Source organism: Phragmites australis, chromosome 8 (assembly GCF_958298935.1).
Source record: "Phragmites australis chromosome 8, lpPhrAust1.1, whole genome shotgun sequence".
Lineage (NCBI taxonomy): Eukaryota > Viridiplantae > Streptophyta > Magnoliopsida > Poales > Poaceae > Phragmites > Phragmites australis.
The window spans coordinates 27,482,152-27,497,852 of NC_084928.1; the positions used below are offsets into that span (position 1 = coordinate 27,482,152).

The 15,701-nt window shown below is 47.0% G+C and overlaps 2 protein-coding genes across 2 annotated transcripts; both read right to left on the reverse strand.

The window, feature by feature from the left end:
* Nucleotides 1–5,568: 5,568 nt before the first annotated feature.
* LOC133925927 (protein DETOXIFICATION 52-like) lies at nucleotides 5,569–7,438 on the reverse strand. The gene has a single exon (XM_062371667.1). It carries the CDS (start codon nucleotides 7,340–7,342, stop codon nucleotides 5,693–5,695), a length of 1,650 nt encoding a protein of 549 aa, XP_062227651.1. The 5' UTR covers nucleotides 7,343–7,438; the 3' UTR covers nucleotides 5,569–5,692.
* A 4,528-nt stretch (nucleotides 7,439–11,966) lies between these two features.
* LOC133927700 (uncharacterized) lies at nucleotides 11,967–13,064 on the reverse strand. Its single transcript, XM_062374128.1, has one exon. It carries the CDS (start codon nucleotides 13,062–13,064, stop codon nucleotides 11,967–11,969), a length of 1,098 nt encoding a protein of 365 aa, XP_062230112.1.
* Between the last annotated feature and the right edge of the window lie 2,637 nt (nucleotides 13,065–15,701).

The following is a 15,701-nucleotide window of genomic DNA, read 5'->3' on the forward strand; positions in this document are numbered from 1 at the left end:
TAAATTTGTTGAGTCATCTATTCGCCCCCCTCTATTCGTCAATATCGGTCCTAGATTTATACATACTCTTGGACCAAAATTAAGATGGATGCAGTTCCTCCGACGTAACACCCCGTGATATGGTTGCTGGTATGTGGGGCCCACTAAGAGTTAGCCCATATTTCAGCAACCAAGTCACGGTTACTTTACGTCAAACATCTCGTTTGAACTGAGATGGTACTTGTTCATATTAATATAAATTCCATTTTTTACAGATGATGTAGCATGTGAGAATTGAGGTAAAATATGTTTTTTTTTTACAAATTTAGATATTCCACTTAGGTCCCGAATTAACGAGGTTGGCAGCTGGCTTTAGGTTTAATTTGCAGTCCGTAAATAAGGTCATATATGTTTGGAAGCTAACATCCAAAGATGAGTCGGTTTGGTGGTTCCATCATAGCACGTGGGGAGGCCCGGTTTGTGAAAGTGCAATCTCACTTGCTCACTCAACTCCAATTATACACATGATCTACTTGCATCTAGCAATTAATCCTACCACTTATATGTAACAGTATTATTTGTATTCTTCTTCAGCTCGATCTCATCATCTATCATTTCATTCGTACGCTCCCCCATGTTCATTTTTTGATTGAAAAATCCAATTCGTAAATGTGAACACCTCCTAAATGTTTTTCTTCTCATAAAAGTAAAGACCGCTTGTGTGGTTTCCCATCACATTTTAGCATTCCTGTGTTCCCCGTTCCTTTTACTAGTCATTTTGGACATTAGCGCAATCTCTAATAAGTCATTAATTAATCATATGATATCATAAATTCTTAAAAATATAATTGTTTGTAAAGTATCGTTCATGTTAAATTTACTTTTATCATTATTATGAGATACAAGTCAATACGTGTTGGTGAAAGAAAATATCTTTCACAAACAAAGTATGACGAGAACTAACTTATAGGAGTGGTTCAAGCTTAGAGAAGAAGTGGAGAGTATATAAGTGCCTAAAGTTCTTAGAAAAATCTAGGTGGCTAAGGATAAATTTTTACTGATATTCAAAGTATAAATGTACAAACATGTCCATATGAGGTCAGTAGATATACAAGTTCTTTTTTATACAGCAGGGTATAGGGACAACCTCGTAAATCATTGCTATGGCTAGTGAGGAGGTTCTACTAGCGGCTGGTCTTCTATATTCGGTGTCGCACTGCACCAGCGCGCCAAGTGGCTACCACTTGTACCAGTGTGTCAGGCAGCCACCACTTAACGGGTATTAAATGCCAGTCAGTTCATTACAAGTGGGGAGCGACCTGCAGGCCCTCTCCTGGTTGATCTTTATTAAGGAACGCCACTACTACATAATAGTGGATCACTGTTGGTCCCAAATACTGCCGGTTTTGGAACTGGTAGTATGCAACGAATAGTGATAGTGTGATTGCTATCACTGCGGCTGTTGTCCACCAGGAGTACTGTATTTTCAGGAAACAAAAAAGAAAAAAATTTGGACACCGCTTGGCCCCGCGTTAGCTCAGCCGCTGCTCGCTCGCTGGCACCCACTACCCCTGGCTTGCCGGCACGAATTCAACTTCAACCCAAACTGATTCCAAAATCCACTTGAGCCAAAATTACAAAAATAAAGAATATACAGTACATGACAATCTGATTCTGGACTACGAATTCAATCAAAGGAAGAATTACATCACAATTGTTTCAACACTAATGCTCAAGCACTTGTATTCAAACTTGAACATCATCTCACAATCAAAAGACTTAAGGATGACAACATCGATCTCACAATCAAATGACATAGTTTCGTGTAGCACTTATATTCACCTACATCACAAACAAATCCGAGAGAGCCAACCAAATGTCAGTCGGGAGGAGGAGGTCGGCGTTAGTTGGAGTGGAGGAGGGAGCATCGCACAGACCTCGATGAGCTAGCCCTGCTCAGCGGCAGCACCGGTGCTGATGACACAGTCGCAGAAGGCAAGCACGGATGAGGACACCTCGAGCGGGCACTCCCTACCAGCCGCGGCTTCCACCACTAATGGGAGGAGGAAGCAGGAGAGGATGACGATGGACAGCTCGGCGGCCATGACCTCGCGCCGATGTAGGGCGAGGCCGGAGCTGGGGTTCTTACCCGTGTCTTGGCAGGGTGGTTGGTGAGAGGGGCAGGGGAGCCTGGCGTTGGACTTTGGCAAGCTGAGGTGGAGACACGTCAACGGCGAGGTGGAGGTGGAGGGAGCCATGGCTTCCTACTAGCTCGGCTCCTTGGAAGCAGAGAGCATGTGCCCGTGCCCATGCCTAGAAAAGAGATCGTCATAGGGGCAGAGGGAGAGATGAGTGCGTGTGAGAGAGACGGAGAGTGTGAATAAGTATGCGGGCATGAAGTAAAAACAAAATGAATACAAATTTTGGGTTCGGCACAACATCGCTGTCAGTTAGTGGCTTTAACTGACAATGATGATGGATTTATGCATCACTGCCAACTCAAGTCTTGAGTCGGTAGTGATGCCCCTTGTCATCACTGCTGGCTCATATTAAAAATCGGTAGTAACAGTATCACTGTCGGTTTTTAATACGAGCCGGCAGTGATGACCCTTATCACTGCTAGTTCATAAGCTAAGATAGGTGATTTTTTTCGCGTAGCTTATGAATCGATAGTGGTGCTCCATCACTGCTGATCCATTAAAAACTGGCAGTGATGGGCCAACATATATGACCGGTTTTGCAGTAGTGTGTACGATGGCTCAGGAGTCCGGAGGGCTTCGAAGGCAGGACCTCTGGGACCCCTCTAGGTCTTGAGCCTGATAGTCCTCAGGCCTAGTCCGGCGGAACCACGGGGCGTTGGGGTCCTTGATGGTAACCCGAACAATACTTTTGTGTAAATTAATGATTAAATTAAAGTTTTTAAAGTTTGGTTACACCATTCTAAAACCATATCTATTTGACAACGGACGTCGGAGTGTCGAGTTATCTTTTATGAAGTTATGCGATAGGTCTCACATGGAATGGCGGAGGATTGTGGGGGCCAAGGTGGGCCATGACCCCCTCTAACCTTGAAAATTTATTAAAGAAACACTTAAATTTACTACTAAGTGCTAATAAATTGCTAATTTAGCCTCTAATCTGCCCCCCTAATCTGATTGGCCCCACCTTTTCTGTTTAAGCTCCGCCACTGCTCACGTGTTGGCTACAATAACGCGTTCAACAAAATATGAATGAAGACTGATGCACATAAGCATCTAACGACCTCATTGATCCATTCCTTTCATAAGATAAGTACTCGTGCAGTGAACTATCTTATCTGAACACTAAAGTAGCTTAATGCTGAGGAGATGAAATCCAAGAAAGTTCCCAAACAAACCCACCTAATCAAGATGTCTGAGTATTAGTACTTGAACCAACCTAGCTTTAGATAGACAACACATGTGCCACACTAATTGATCAACCATCCATGCATCATCGATTGGCATTTTTTTTCTTTTCTGAAATCGCATGATCGATTAATTAGGTTAACCCAAAGAAAGTTTCGTTCTTAGAGAAAGTGAAATAAGACCGCTTGCATGATACTTTTGCACATGTAAAGGAGAAATACAAGAGAAAAAGAGAGGTATGGTCTCTAATGCAAGAGCCATACTGTGCATGCCCTCCTAGGGAGCTAGCGAGTGTATAAATGAAGAGGAGAGAGGAAAAAAAAAAGAGCGGCCCATTGTAAAGAGAAACAATATTAGAGGCAAGTCATTATACTAATTGTCTACAGTGTTGTCTCTGGATGACATGACATCGGTTTAAAGACAGTAGTTATTTAATCTGTTGGTAAGGCTTTGTAATTGGCGACCTTTTGGGGTTTGAGTTCATTGATCTAGAGCCTTAGTGGGAGGACGGCGGATGAGCAGCATTTGTAATGCCGGTGGTGGGAACGGAGGAGGGTGGTAGACGGAATTGAAGTTGTCATCGAGCTTTGACGATCAGGGTGGCCTAGCAAGCAACAATAATTAGGCATCAGAGTGGGGAAGAAGGCAAAGGTTGGGGCAGAGGGAGGCAGCCATCGACGGGGATCATCGGAACCATGCATGCACGAGTTCAATAGAAAATGTGGCTCAAATTTGGAATACATTCAAATTAAAAAAAAAAAGGATGGATGTCCACTTGTTTCTTTCTCCCTGACAAAATTGCTATTCCTTATTTCTCCGCACAAACGCCCCTTCCACTTTTGCCCCTATTACATCCGCTATGTCATGCCACCAACCACCTCATAACACCTCCAGCCATACATTCCCAATCCCCACCACTTGCTCCTCCCTATCCATGCCTAAACCATCGGTTGTGGCATCCTCAACCCAATCCCGCTCACTATCCGTCCATCAACTTGTAGCCCCGCCACACCCTTGCTACCTCGTTGCCAAGTTGCTATGCTAGAGGCTATCTCTCTTCCAGTATTTTACATAAATATGGCAATACCGAGTCAAAAAATTGGCATGTCAATACCGAGGTAACCAAGTTGGTGGCTCGGATTTTGGCCAACTTTAGCATAAAAGTGGTTCAGCTTGAAAAATAATTTCGGCATTGAACCAAACGGCAGCTAAATTCAATCAAAACCACCAAATCCTGGTTGGGCAAGCTTTGGACCTTTGGGACAGCAACCCAAACAGGAACTGTAATTCGAACCGAAGTGTAGCTAAACCCAACAGGACAGGTAAATTTCTTATGAACCCATAGTGGGAGAAACTTTTTGCATGGATCGATCCCGATGGGGCACGGATGTGTGGTGGGCTCCGCTCAGCTCAGCTCGTCGTTGCATTGCAAGCCCAGAGCAGAGCCACTGCTGGTCCCTTGTGAACATACAGTGCCGATTTTGTTTTTTGCAGTGTCTCCTTCCTCTTAAAGCTCCATGGCTCGTGGGGTGGACATTTCAGACAGGCTGAAGTATGTGCAATTTGCAGATTAAATGGAAGCGATCGATCGAAAGGTAAAAAATCTGATAGAATCTGCTTGCCTTTTCACGCACTGACTGCTCATCATATCCCTCGTGAAATGGTGCATCTACGTGCCTTTTCTCTTCTGTTCTTTTCGGTTGCCCTCCTCTGGCCCAACTTGCTTCCCCACTGGGAGGCACGCCCGGTGTGAAAGGAGCCAAGCAAATAGTACCATTTATGTGTCAATTATCAAATATAATATCAGCTAAAAAACTATGAATGTTTCAGACATGCTGCTGTCATTTTCATGGGGGTTATCTCAGACCGAGATATTTAGGAGCACAGTGGTGAAAGTTTGACTGAATATTTAAATTTGCAGGTGGATACAAATATGAATTTTAGGGATAGATTATTTACGCATCTTTCGACTCGAAATTCAAATTTACTTTTTTTTTGGGCCGACAACTTACTACCTATTAATGATTGCCAAAATGTTGGAATCATAAAGAAGAAGGAAAACTACATAGAATTTACAGGATTGGCGAAAATACAATATTTCTCCATTGATCTAGTACCAATTAAGAGTGTGCTCTCAGTCTCTTAACACATCTTAACACCACCAAAACTATCAATGATGGAAAAGCCAATAGAAAAGGAGGGAAAACAACAAAACATATATCCATTACCATTAGTACTGGAATACTACCAGTAGTAGTTCCAATTGATCAGAGAGTAAGAATAAAAATTACAGTAGCTCCAAGCCTTTTCACCGATCTCAAAGCAGCCTACGCAGTCTCAGGCTCTGTCTCCTCGCGGTTCAAGATCAACGGCTCGTAGCACCGCCCCTCCACGTCCTGCTCCTGCTCCCCTTTCTCCGGCCTGGCTCCCTCCGCAGCTGACGCGTGGGCCCCGCGATTCTCCACGTCGCCCGGCGAGGATGACGTCAGCTCCTGCGCCCGCTGCGCCTGCGCCTCCCAGTCAGTGGAGCCGATGGCGCAGAGCATGAGCCCGGCGCAGCACACCTGGGCGGCGAGGAGGCCCACCCAGAGCCCGACGAACCCCACGCCGAGCCCGAACGCGAGCAGCACGGCGACGGGCATGCCCACCAGGTAGAAGGCGCCCAGGTTGACGTGCGCGGCGCGCGCCGGCCGAGCGCTCCCGCGGAGCACGCCGCAGCCGACGGTCTGCGGGCAGTTGCCGAGCTCGCAGAGCCCCACGATCGGCAGGGCTGCGGCGGTCAGCTGGAGGATGTTGGCGTCGGCGGTGAACATGCGCCCCCACGCGTGGCGCACCCCAGCCGCGAACGACATGGCCGCAAGCCCCATGCCCGCGGCCCCGGCCACGGCCACGTGCGCCGCGGCGCGCGCGCGGCCCGGGCGGTTCGCGCCCAGCTCGTTGCCCACCCGCGCGGACACGCCGAACCCGAGCGACGACGGGAACACGTACACCAACGCTGTCGTCTGCATGAGCACGCCCATGGACGCCACCGCCGCCTTCGGGTCCGGCAGGAAGCCGCAGAGCAGGATCATCACCTCGTACCACCACCATTCCAGGCACACCGACACGCAGCTGGGCGCGGCCAGCAGAGCGAGGGGACCCCACCCGGCGAGCCACTCCGCCGTGGGCGCCCCTGCCGCGCGCAGCGCCTCGTCGCGGCGGCCGACGACGTACGTAAGCAGCACGCTGAGGAGCACGAAGTTGGACGCCGACGCCGCTGCCGCCACACCGGGCGCGCCGAGCCCGAGGCGCCCCACCAGCACGTAGTTCGCTGGCACGTGGAAGAGCACGGCAGCGCCCGCGGCGGCGGCGAGCGGGCGCGTGATCCCCTGCGATCGGAGGTACACGCGGAGCGGGTGGATGAGGGAGAAGGAGAAGAGGTCGGGGAGGGAGAAGCGGATGTACTCCTGCGCGAGTGCCGTGATCTCGCGGTCCTGGCCGAGGAAGACGAGAATCTTGGACATGTTGAGCCAGAGCGCGGAGAGCGGCAGCGAGCAGCAGAGCAGGAAGAGCACGGAGCGGTACAGGGTGAGGCCCAACAGACGCGGCTGGTTGGCGCCGAACGCCTGGGAGCAGAGCGGGTCCATGCCGAGAGAGAGCCCTGACAGCACCGAGTAGCCGGTAATGTTGGCGAAGGCGATGGCGAGGGAGCCCGCGGCCAGCGGGAGGTCGCCGATGGAGCCCAGGAAGATCATCGACAGGGCCGTCCGCGAGTAGAGCAGCAGCGCGGTCAGCGCGATCGGGAACGCCAGCCGGCACAGCGCCGCCGCCTCCCGGACGGTCTCCCCTGCAGCCGGCAGGAGCACCGCGTGGCACTTGAGCTGGCGGCCGCAATGGCCGTCCGCGCGTTGGGGCAGCGTCACGTAGACGTGGTGGCCGCCCTTGGCGCCGGCCACTGCCACCGCCGGCACCGACGGCACAGGAGTGGTGGTGCACATTGGTGAATCAGATTTTAGATTGTGAAGAGGAGTATGAGACTAGAAGCAGAGCAAAGCTTAAAGCTTGGAGATGTACTTGGCTTAGTTGGCCGTGGGTGGTGGACACTCAAGAGTGACTGCATGGGGTTATATAAGGATGCTGGAACCTTAGTTTAAACTTTTAAAAGTGCTTAATTGGACTGGATTAACTTTTCATTTTCCTTTAAACACTGTAGTAAGTGGCCTATGCCTAAATAGTGTAGAGTAAGTTCTAGATAAGCCTGGTCTTTAGAAAAAAACAATCACTCGGGAGTTAAATAACAAATTCGTTAAATTTTAACCGCGGAAACCTCCGCCATCGCTTGTTTCGTCGGATGGCAATTGGGAGACAGGGGAGCTAGCAGAGATGCTTCAACATTTTCAACTGTGTCTTGTCCAATGAAACATGAATGCTGCGAAAGGTAAAGTTTGATTGTTTACTTCACAATAAAGTTGTCTAAATAGGTCGTGGCTAATAGGTCGGTAGACGGTCTGATACTGTAGTCACAACCCATGCCTAATAGAGCCAGGTTGGCACCACATGATGGCCTGGGCCGTTCCTGGGCCAGAACCGCGGTACGTCTGGTTTATATATGATAAGATGATTGATAATGTTGCTATTTTGATTTGTTGATTTGTGAATTGCATGAGCATGTATATGTGTTGCAATTATGATTATAGCTAAGTAAAGTTATAGAGAAAAAAGGAGTTAGCGTGTTTGTCTTTGAGTCCAGGAAAAATGTACACCCCAGATAATTCAGCGCTTGGGATTTTGTACACACCGGAAGGTTCAGCGTTCAGATGAGGTTCACACCGGAGCTTTTCATCCTAGAGGCAGAAAGTACACAATGGATAGTCCGGCGATGGGCAGCAATATACAGTGGAGCATTTCTTGTAGAGAGGCTGCAAGTCGACTCTGGTGGACTTAAACACATCGGATGGTCCGGTTATGGAGAGCAATGCACGCTAGATTATTTCTTGTAGAAAGTTTGTAGAATGGTGTGATGAAAGTGAACTCACCAGATGGTCTGTCGATGGAATGAAGTGTACGCAGGAGCATTTCTTGCAGAGAGGTTGCAAGATGTCCAGTTTGTTGGATTGAACATGCTGGATGATCCAACGCTAAGGAGGTGACAAAGCCAGAACATCCGGCGTTCGTGATTTTTCTAAGGTGTGCATTGACTGAGGATTTTTATTATGCACTAATCTATAATGGAGTTGGAGATATGAGTGTGCTTGTCTCGTGTTGTGTAGGTGATGACGCAACTTGGTAGCCGACGACGGGATGATCGGGCCAAGTGGGGTGCTTGGTGCCGGATGATAGAGGGGGTCACGCGGAGTCAAGGGTGATCCTAGTTATGCACATGAAGGTAAAACAAAGCATGGGACAAAGGATGACGATGACGTGTTGACGAAGTCAAGCGAAGTGGATGTCGGTATAAGTGACAAGGTGGCCCGAGGGATCGCAAGCGGGAGAGACATGCGGCGGTCAAGATCGCAAGAAAGAGTACATGTGTTGACATTGGGATGCTTGCTTGAAGTGAAAGCAAGTAACAGCAAGTCATGCTTTGAAAAGTGTGCGAGGTGGTTTTGTAGTTTGGCTTTAAAACTGTGGAAGGATGGAGTGCACGTGGCATTATTGCGAAGCTAGTATCGAGGCGAAACTAAGTTATGAAGGCGCCATGGCCTTTCGATGGATGAAGCAAAAAAATCCAAAAAAAATACCCCGGTGGTAGGTAAGAGGCCATTGGAAGAGAGAGGTAGTTTAGGAACAAGGAAGCTTTAGGGTTAAGCAAGCTCTCTATATCTATAAATAGAGAGGTAGAGCTGTGTTTGAGGCTTGAGCTAGCTATTTGAGTTGTATGTGGTTGAGTTTTAGAGTAAAGGAGAGAGAAGAGTTTAGCCTTCGTAATAGGAGAGAGCTTTTTGAGAGGAAAATACTTTATAATCTACCGAAAAGAAGGGTGACATTTATAAAAAAATAAGGTGCATTTTTTCTCTGATGCTTGTGTTAATCTCCTTCTAGTTTCTTTCTATTGGCTTCCTTACTTTGTTACGAGTTTTTCCTTTCTGGTTGTGATTTTCGTTTTGGTAGATGAGTTGAGATTTTTTTCACATTGGGAAGTTGTTCTTATTATTGCTAGAGGCATAAAATTCATATTCAGATTTGGTTTTGAATTCCCTTGCCTCTAGATTATCAACTTGGAGAATTTCTTCTTTCGATAATCTTTTTGTTGGTTCAAAATTTTCTTCCTTCAAGTTGATATCTTTTGTTGCCATGACCCATGGGATGAGTTTCAATGAAACCTAGGGTTCATGTACATCCATGAGAGCCATGTCTTTCTTTGAAAAATTCCATTGCAACTTGTCTCTCTCTGAATTTTGTTTCCACTCTTGATTTTGAGGTGCGTTGGGTAACCAAAATAAGAAAATGCCATCAAAGAAATTTACGAGGCACCTATTCACTCCCACTAGTCGTCATTCTCAGTCCTACATTTGGTATCAGAGCTGATTTGATAGGCTTGGTATGATAGGTTTAAGTCCTTTTTGTTAGAGCATGGGTATGTAATGGGTTCGGTTGATAAAACTTTGTTCACCTTTAGGCATGACATGACTTGCTACTTGTTCAGATATACATGGATGATATCATTTTTAGTAGTTCTTCTCATGCTCTTGTGGTCAAGTTTACAGAAACTATGAGCAGGGAATTTGAGATGTCGATAATGGACGAGCTCAACTTCTTCCTTGATTGCAAATCAAGCAATGCAAGCAAAGTACATTTATCCATCAGACGAATTATACCAAGGATTTGCTGAAGAAGTTCAACATGAGCGATGCGAAGCCCCTGGTGACATCGATGGCTACCTCGACCATACTTGATCTGGATGAAGATAGCGAGGAGGTAGACCAATGTGAGTACATGAGCATAATCGACTCCCTCTGGTACCTAACTGCAACAAGACCCGACATCCACTTCGTCGTCTACTTGTGTGCCCGCTTCCAAGCATCACCAAGGACATTTCACCATCAAGCAGTGAAGCGCATATTGAGGATTCTCAACACACCCTTGAGTATGGTCTTTGGTTTTCTTCATCTTCTTCTCTCTCTCTTCTTGGTTTTTTGGATACCGACTTTGTTGGTTGTAGAATTGATAGAAAGAGTACCTTCGGTACTTGTCATGTCTTAGATACTTTTCTTGTGTGTTGGTCTTCTTGCAAATAGTCTAGTGTTGCGTAGTCAACTATTAAAGCTGAATATATTGCCGTTGCTAGCTGTTATTCTCAGATTTTGTGGATGGTTGCTACCTTGAGCGATTTTGGGTTAGATTTCAAGAGTTCGCCACTTTTTTGTGACAACACCAGTGCCATTAGCTTAGCCAATAACCCAGCCCAACACTCCGAAACCAAACACATAGATGTAAGGTTCCACTTCTTGTGAGACCACAGTGAGAAGGGAGGTATTGACTTGAGACACATAAATATCCAACACCAGCTTGCAGACATCTTTACTAAACCTCTAGATGCAACAAGATTTGTGTATTTGAGGGTAGAGCTTGGAGTGTACCATGCCTATGGCATTGTGTAAGGGGGAGTTGCAGCTGTACAAACTCTATCCTACTTTTATTGTATTTGCATTGCATCTCATCTTGTAAGATAATCATTATAGTTGAGCTTTGACTTATATGTTTTTAGTATTTTCAGTTGCTAGACTCGAATTTAGGCTAAGTTGAGTAGTTGTATAGAGTAATCTTTCAAAATTAGACTCCTATTAATGCCTTGACATGAATAATTTCAAGCAATCTAGCTTTCCTAAAGATGAAACTTGGCAATTTTATGAATCATGTAGACTATGAAATGCTACATTCTTAATCAGCATACTCGTAATTGCTTTGGCTTAGTCAATCTTGTGTTAAGGCTAGTTTGATGAATATCTTTGTAAGGAACCGTCCAAACAGTATTCTAAGTAATCATTAAATTGATCATTTACTTAATCACGACTTCAATGACTAATCCGAATATCACTCCTGTAGTCCTGGTACGTGTTTTGTGCCCAAGATCGGTACACATGTCTTTCCAACATATCACATCACAACAAAGCTTACAAAGAGCGAGTAATTTAATTATACTACATGTTCTTAAGCATCCACAATTTCTTACAATTTACAACAAAAGAGAGCTAGGAGAAGACTGAAACTAATAAACTCCTAGACAAAAGAGAACTATGCAGCGGAAACTAAAACTATAAACAACAAAAGGAGGATGAAGCCATATGCCTTAGGATCCATTACAAAAGCACGACCTCCGAGTAGTTGTCTACTCATGCTCGCCACCACCCTCGGCGGGAGTGAAATAGCCAAAGACCAACTCCTTCTCGCCGGTAGCACCTAAAAGAGTAGCGTGAGTACGAAAGTACTCACAAACTTAAACCATAATGGGTACTAGTAAGGTACCCGTGCATTGCTACGGTATATATATTTCGAACTTGTGTTTTATTATTTCAATAGCATGAAAGAAAAGAAGAATAATGTGATTAAAATAGTATAACATTCATAGATTACATAGGCATAGAAACAAATAAATTGTTTTGTGTCGAACATGATATGTATTTACGAGGTGAGGACTTCTTTGTAGACAATATTCTTGGTTAGCGTGTAGGTTGAATCTACAGTAGCATCATTTCCCGATGCAGCAAATATTTTGATATTTCTCCTAGCAGTTGCTCGCGACAGGGCGACATAGAGCTGACCATGGGAGAAAACTGGATTAGGTAGATAGATTCCAACATGTGGGATCGTTTGTCTTGTTGCTTTGTTGATGGTCATTGCGAAGCTCACTCTGATAGAAAATTGATTCCTCTTAAACTTAAAGGGGAATATTTCGTCATCAGATGGGCACAAAGATATCCTTGGTAGGAATAGTCTTTTTCCAGCATGTTGGCCTAGCACAATTTTTGCATCGACAGTGTTCCTTTGAAATGCTCGGACTATCAACCTCGTCCCATTACACAAACCATTAGCTGGATCTAGATTTCTGAGCAAAATCACAGGGCAATTGACCTTTAGCTTGAGGATGTGTGGTGGTAGTCCATTTGGGGTTAGAGAATTCAAGAATTCGGGAGGGTAGTAGTTGTTAGGATCATCAACTGTAAGGTCATAGCTGTGATAGACCATCTCATCACTAGGAAAGCATTCGATAAGCCTCATGTTTATGTCATCAACGTTCTCATTTCTTGTCAAAATAGCGTGAGATGTGATGTAGTCTGAATTGGACATGTGTGTTGCTAACATAGGAAAGACTCTATCAATAAGATTATCAATATCAAATTCTGCACCAGTGTAAGGCACACATATCTCGTTGGGTACCTTTACATTGTCATCTTTCACGGTTTTTTCAGTGCCATTCCCGATACGCAGTAGGTAGTTAGAAAACCATGGATCTGATTGAGACCTCATATTATGAACAAGCTTCAGCTTTTGCATGTTTTCCCATAGGTAAGATCTGCGTAATGTTGCATTTATTATTTGTGCTCTTGTCCCCTTTCGCACAACTGGAAGGACCTGCCTGAAGTCACCTCCAAAAACTATAGTCTTTCCTCCAAATGGTAGATCAGGCTTTTCCATGATGTCTCTCAGGCTCTTATCAAGTGCCTCAATTGCTTGCCTTTTTGTCATAGAGACCTCATCCCATAATATAAGTGAAGCCATTCGAAGAAGTTTCGCGGTCTCACTCTGCTTCGTAAAGTTACACACTCCTCCTTCTTATATGCTAAGTGATATCTTAAATCTTGAGTGTGCAGTCCTGCCAGCAGGCAGGATGGAGGCAGCAACACCAGACGTTGTGGTAGCAACAGCTATCTTTCCCTCACTACGGACTTTCGCTAGCAAAGCTTTGTATAGGAATGTCTTTCCGGTCCCTCCAGGACCATCAACAAAGAATGCAGTTCCATTACCGCTGTCAACAGATGATAATATTTTGTCATAAGCATACCGTTGTTCACGATTGAGAGATGACACGACCGAGGCAAATTCATGGTCTGCCTCTATAGTTCTCTCTTCGAATATTTCCCTTACCTCTCCAGACATTGTGTCATGCTCCTCTTCGATCTCAGGAAGAGGGAATGATGATATGTCCTTACCCATTGACTGTAGCATATTTCTAATATCCAACAGAACCATTTGTTCAACTACATGTGAGTTCATTTGGTCTCGTCGGAAGTCATTGGACATTGCCTCTAGGTGCTTGTTCCATATCCCACGGACATTGTTGGGTTCACAGAAAACCAATATTGTGGCAAACAGCCTTCGGAGAGATGATGGCATATGGAATATTTCAGCCTCTGTTAGGCAATCATCGATGTTATTGTCTGACTCAATAAGACCTCTTTTCTCGGCAGCTTCTCGGAAGGTTGGGTAGACAACACCATCAAATGTCCTTAGATTTTCATATGAAGTAGCACCTGCCACATGGTTTAGTAGTACCCTTAGATAGTATCTTTCTCCCTCCGTAGGATGCGCTGAGATGATCCTTCCAACTTGTGTGTGTTGTTTTCTCTTCTTCCATTTCTTTAATGTAGGGTTCCAAACTGCATTTTCTGGGAATTCCCTATATAGTATGCTTCGTGCCCACGGGAACTCACAATTCGCCTTAAAATACCCAGTTAACATGGTCTCAGAGGCACCTTGTTGGTCCAAAACCTGACGTACATCCGTGTTATCCCTGTAGGACACGAGATGCATGCCAGGGAGATGAAGTTGCAGCTAGAGCATTGGGGGGGAGATCCCACTAAGATCAAAGGCAAAGATTATCCACAATGCCTCCTGTGGGGCTACCCATCTAGCTTCCATGTAATCATCGATCTCATTAATCTCATGATTTCCATCGGCATCACTGATAGAAACAGATACTGTCGGAGGATGAACTCCTGTCGCAGGAATCCCGAGAGACCCCTTTTTAGAGATTCGGCCAGGGGGATGATCCTGAACGAGCTTGCCGGGGAAATAAATGGGAACGGAAATAAATGCAGTGGCTGGTGGTGGGAGATGATCGACCTAGTGCAAGAAAGATGGGTGCACCGGGGTTTAGACAGGTTCGGGCCGCACGGGGGCGTAACACCCTACTCCTGTGTGTGTGTTATATCTCTTCTTGAAGGGAATTCTCCAAGGATGTATCTAGTTACAGGAGTGAGCTGTCTATAGGGAGCTTGAGGCTCTCATGTTCTAGCTTGGCTTGAGTTTGTTCGTGACGTTCTCCGTCTTTTGATCTGGGCTTCGAATGCTTCTTGAGGGCTTCCGGATCTGAGGCGGAATTCTCCCAAGATGAGTCGTGAGTGTGTGCCTCTGAGCTGTCTGTCTTGTGAGCTGTGAGCCCCTTTCCTTTTATAGGCGCGCCGACCTTGACTTATCATGAATGGGAAAGAGGGGGCGTACGTGCCGAGGTGCCACGGAGAAAGGCGTCATCATTCCGTCTCGGCGAAGTGACAGGGGCGGTGGAAGATTGCGGCGTGTATCCGACCACCAGCCACTGCGGAGGTCCTCCAGCGCCATTAAGGGGGCCCACCGGGCAGCCGCAGAGGTGCCCGGTGCGCCCACCCTGTCTTGTCCTTCTGCCGGGGCAGGGTGGCAGGCGGAGCGCTTCGATTCTGGCAATGTTATCCCGAGGCACCCGGGCGAAACGGGATGGGACCCGTGCATTTAATGGACCCACGCTCCCCTGCCAGAACATGGCAGGGTCTGACACTAGGGCGTGGGCAGCTGAGAATGTCAGGATGTCAGGCCGCGCGTGCCTATTATATGCGGCATTTACGTCTTTGACTGGCTGACACCCCGGCGAGGGGACCCTTCGAGTCGTCGAACGATCTTGCGCGAACCTTCAGGGAACCGAGTCCTCGGGGGCTGCCACGTGCAGCCCCGAGCACTCTCTCCCGAGCACTCTGGTGAGACCTTCGGGGAACCGAGTCCTCGGGGGCTGCCACGTGCAGCCCCAAGCACTCTCTCCCGAGCACTGGGGGAAACCTTCGGGGAACCGAGCCCTCGGGGGCTGCCACGTGAAGCCCCGAGCACTCTCTCCCGAGCACTGGGGGAAACCTTCGGGGAACCGAGCCCTCGGGGGCTGCCACGTGCAGCCCCGAGCACTCTCTCCCGAGCACTGGGGGAAACCTTCGGGGAACCGAGCCCTCGGGGGCTCCCACGTGCAGCCCCGAGCACTCTCTCCCGAGCACTGGGGGAAACCTTCGGGGAACCGAGCCCTCGGGGGCTGCCACGTGCAGCCCCGAGCACTCTCTCCCGAGCACTTTCTTCCCGGTACTTGGACTCCGCGGATCATCGGGGAACTGGGGTGCTCGG

Bases quoted from the DNA above. Each gene is read 5' to 3' on its own strand.
- LOC133927700 (XM_062374128.1), bottom strand. From the start codon at position 13,064: ATGGCTTCACTTATATTATGGGATGAGGTCTCTATGACAAAAAGGCAA.
- LOC133925927 (XM_062371667.1), bottom strand. From the start codon at position 7,342: ATGTGCACCACCACTCCTGTGCCGTCGGTGCCGGCGGTGGCAGTGGCC.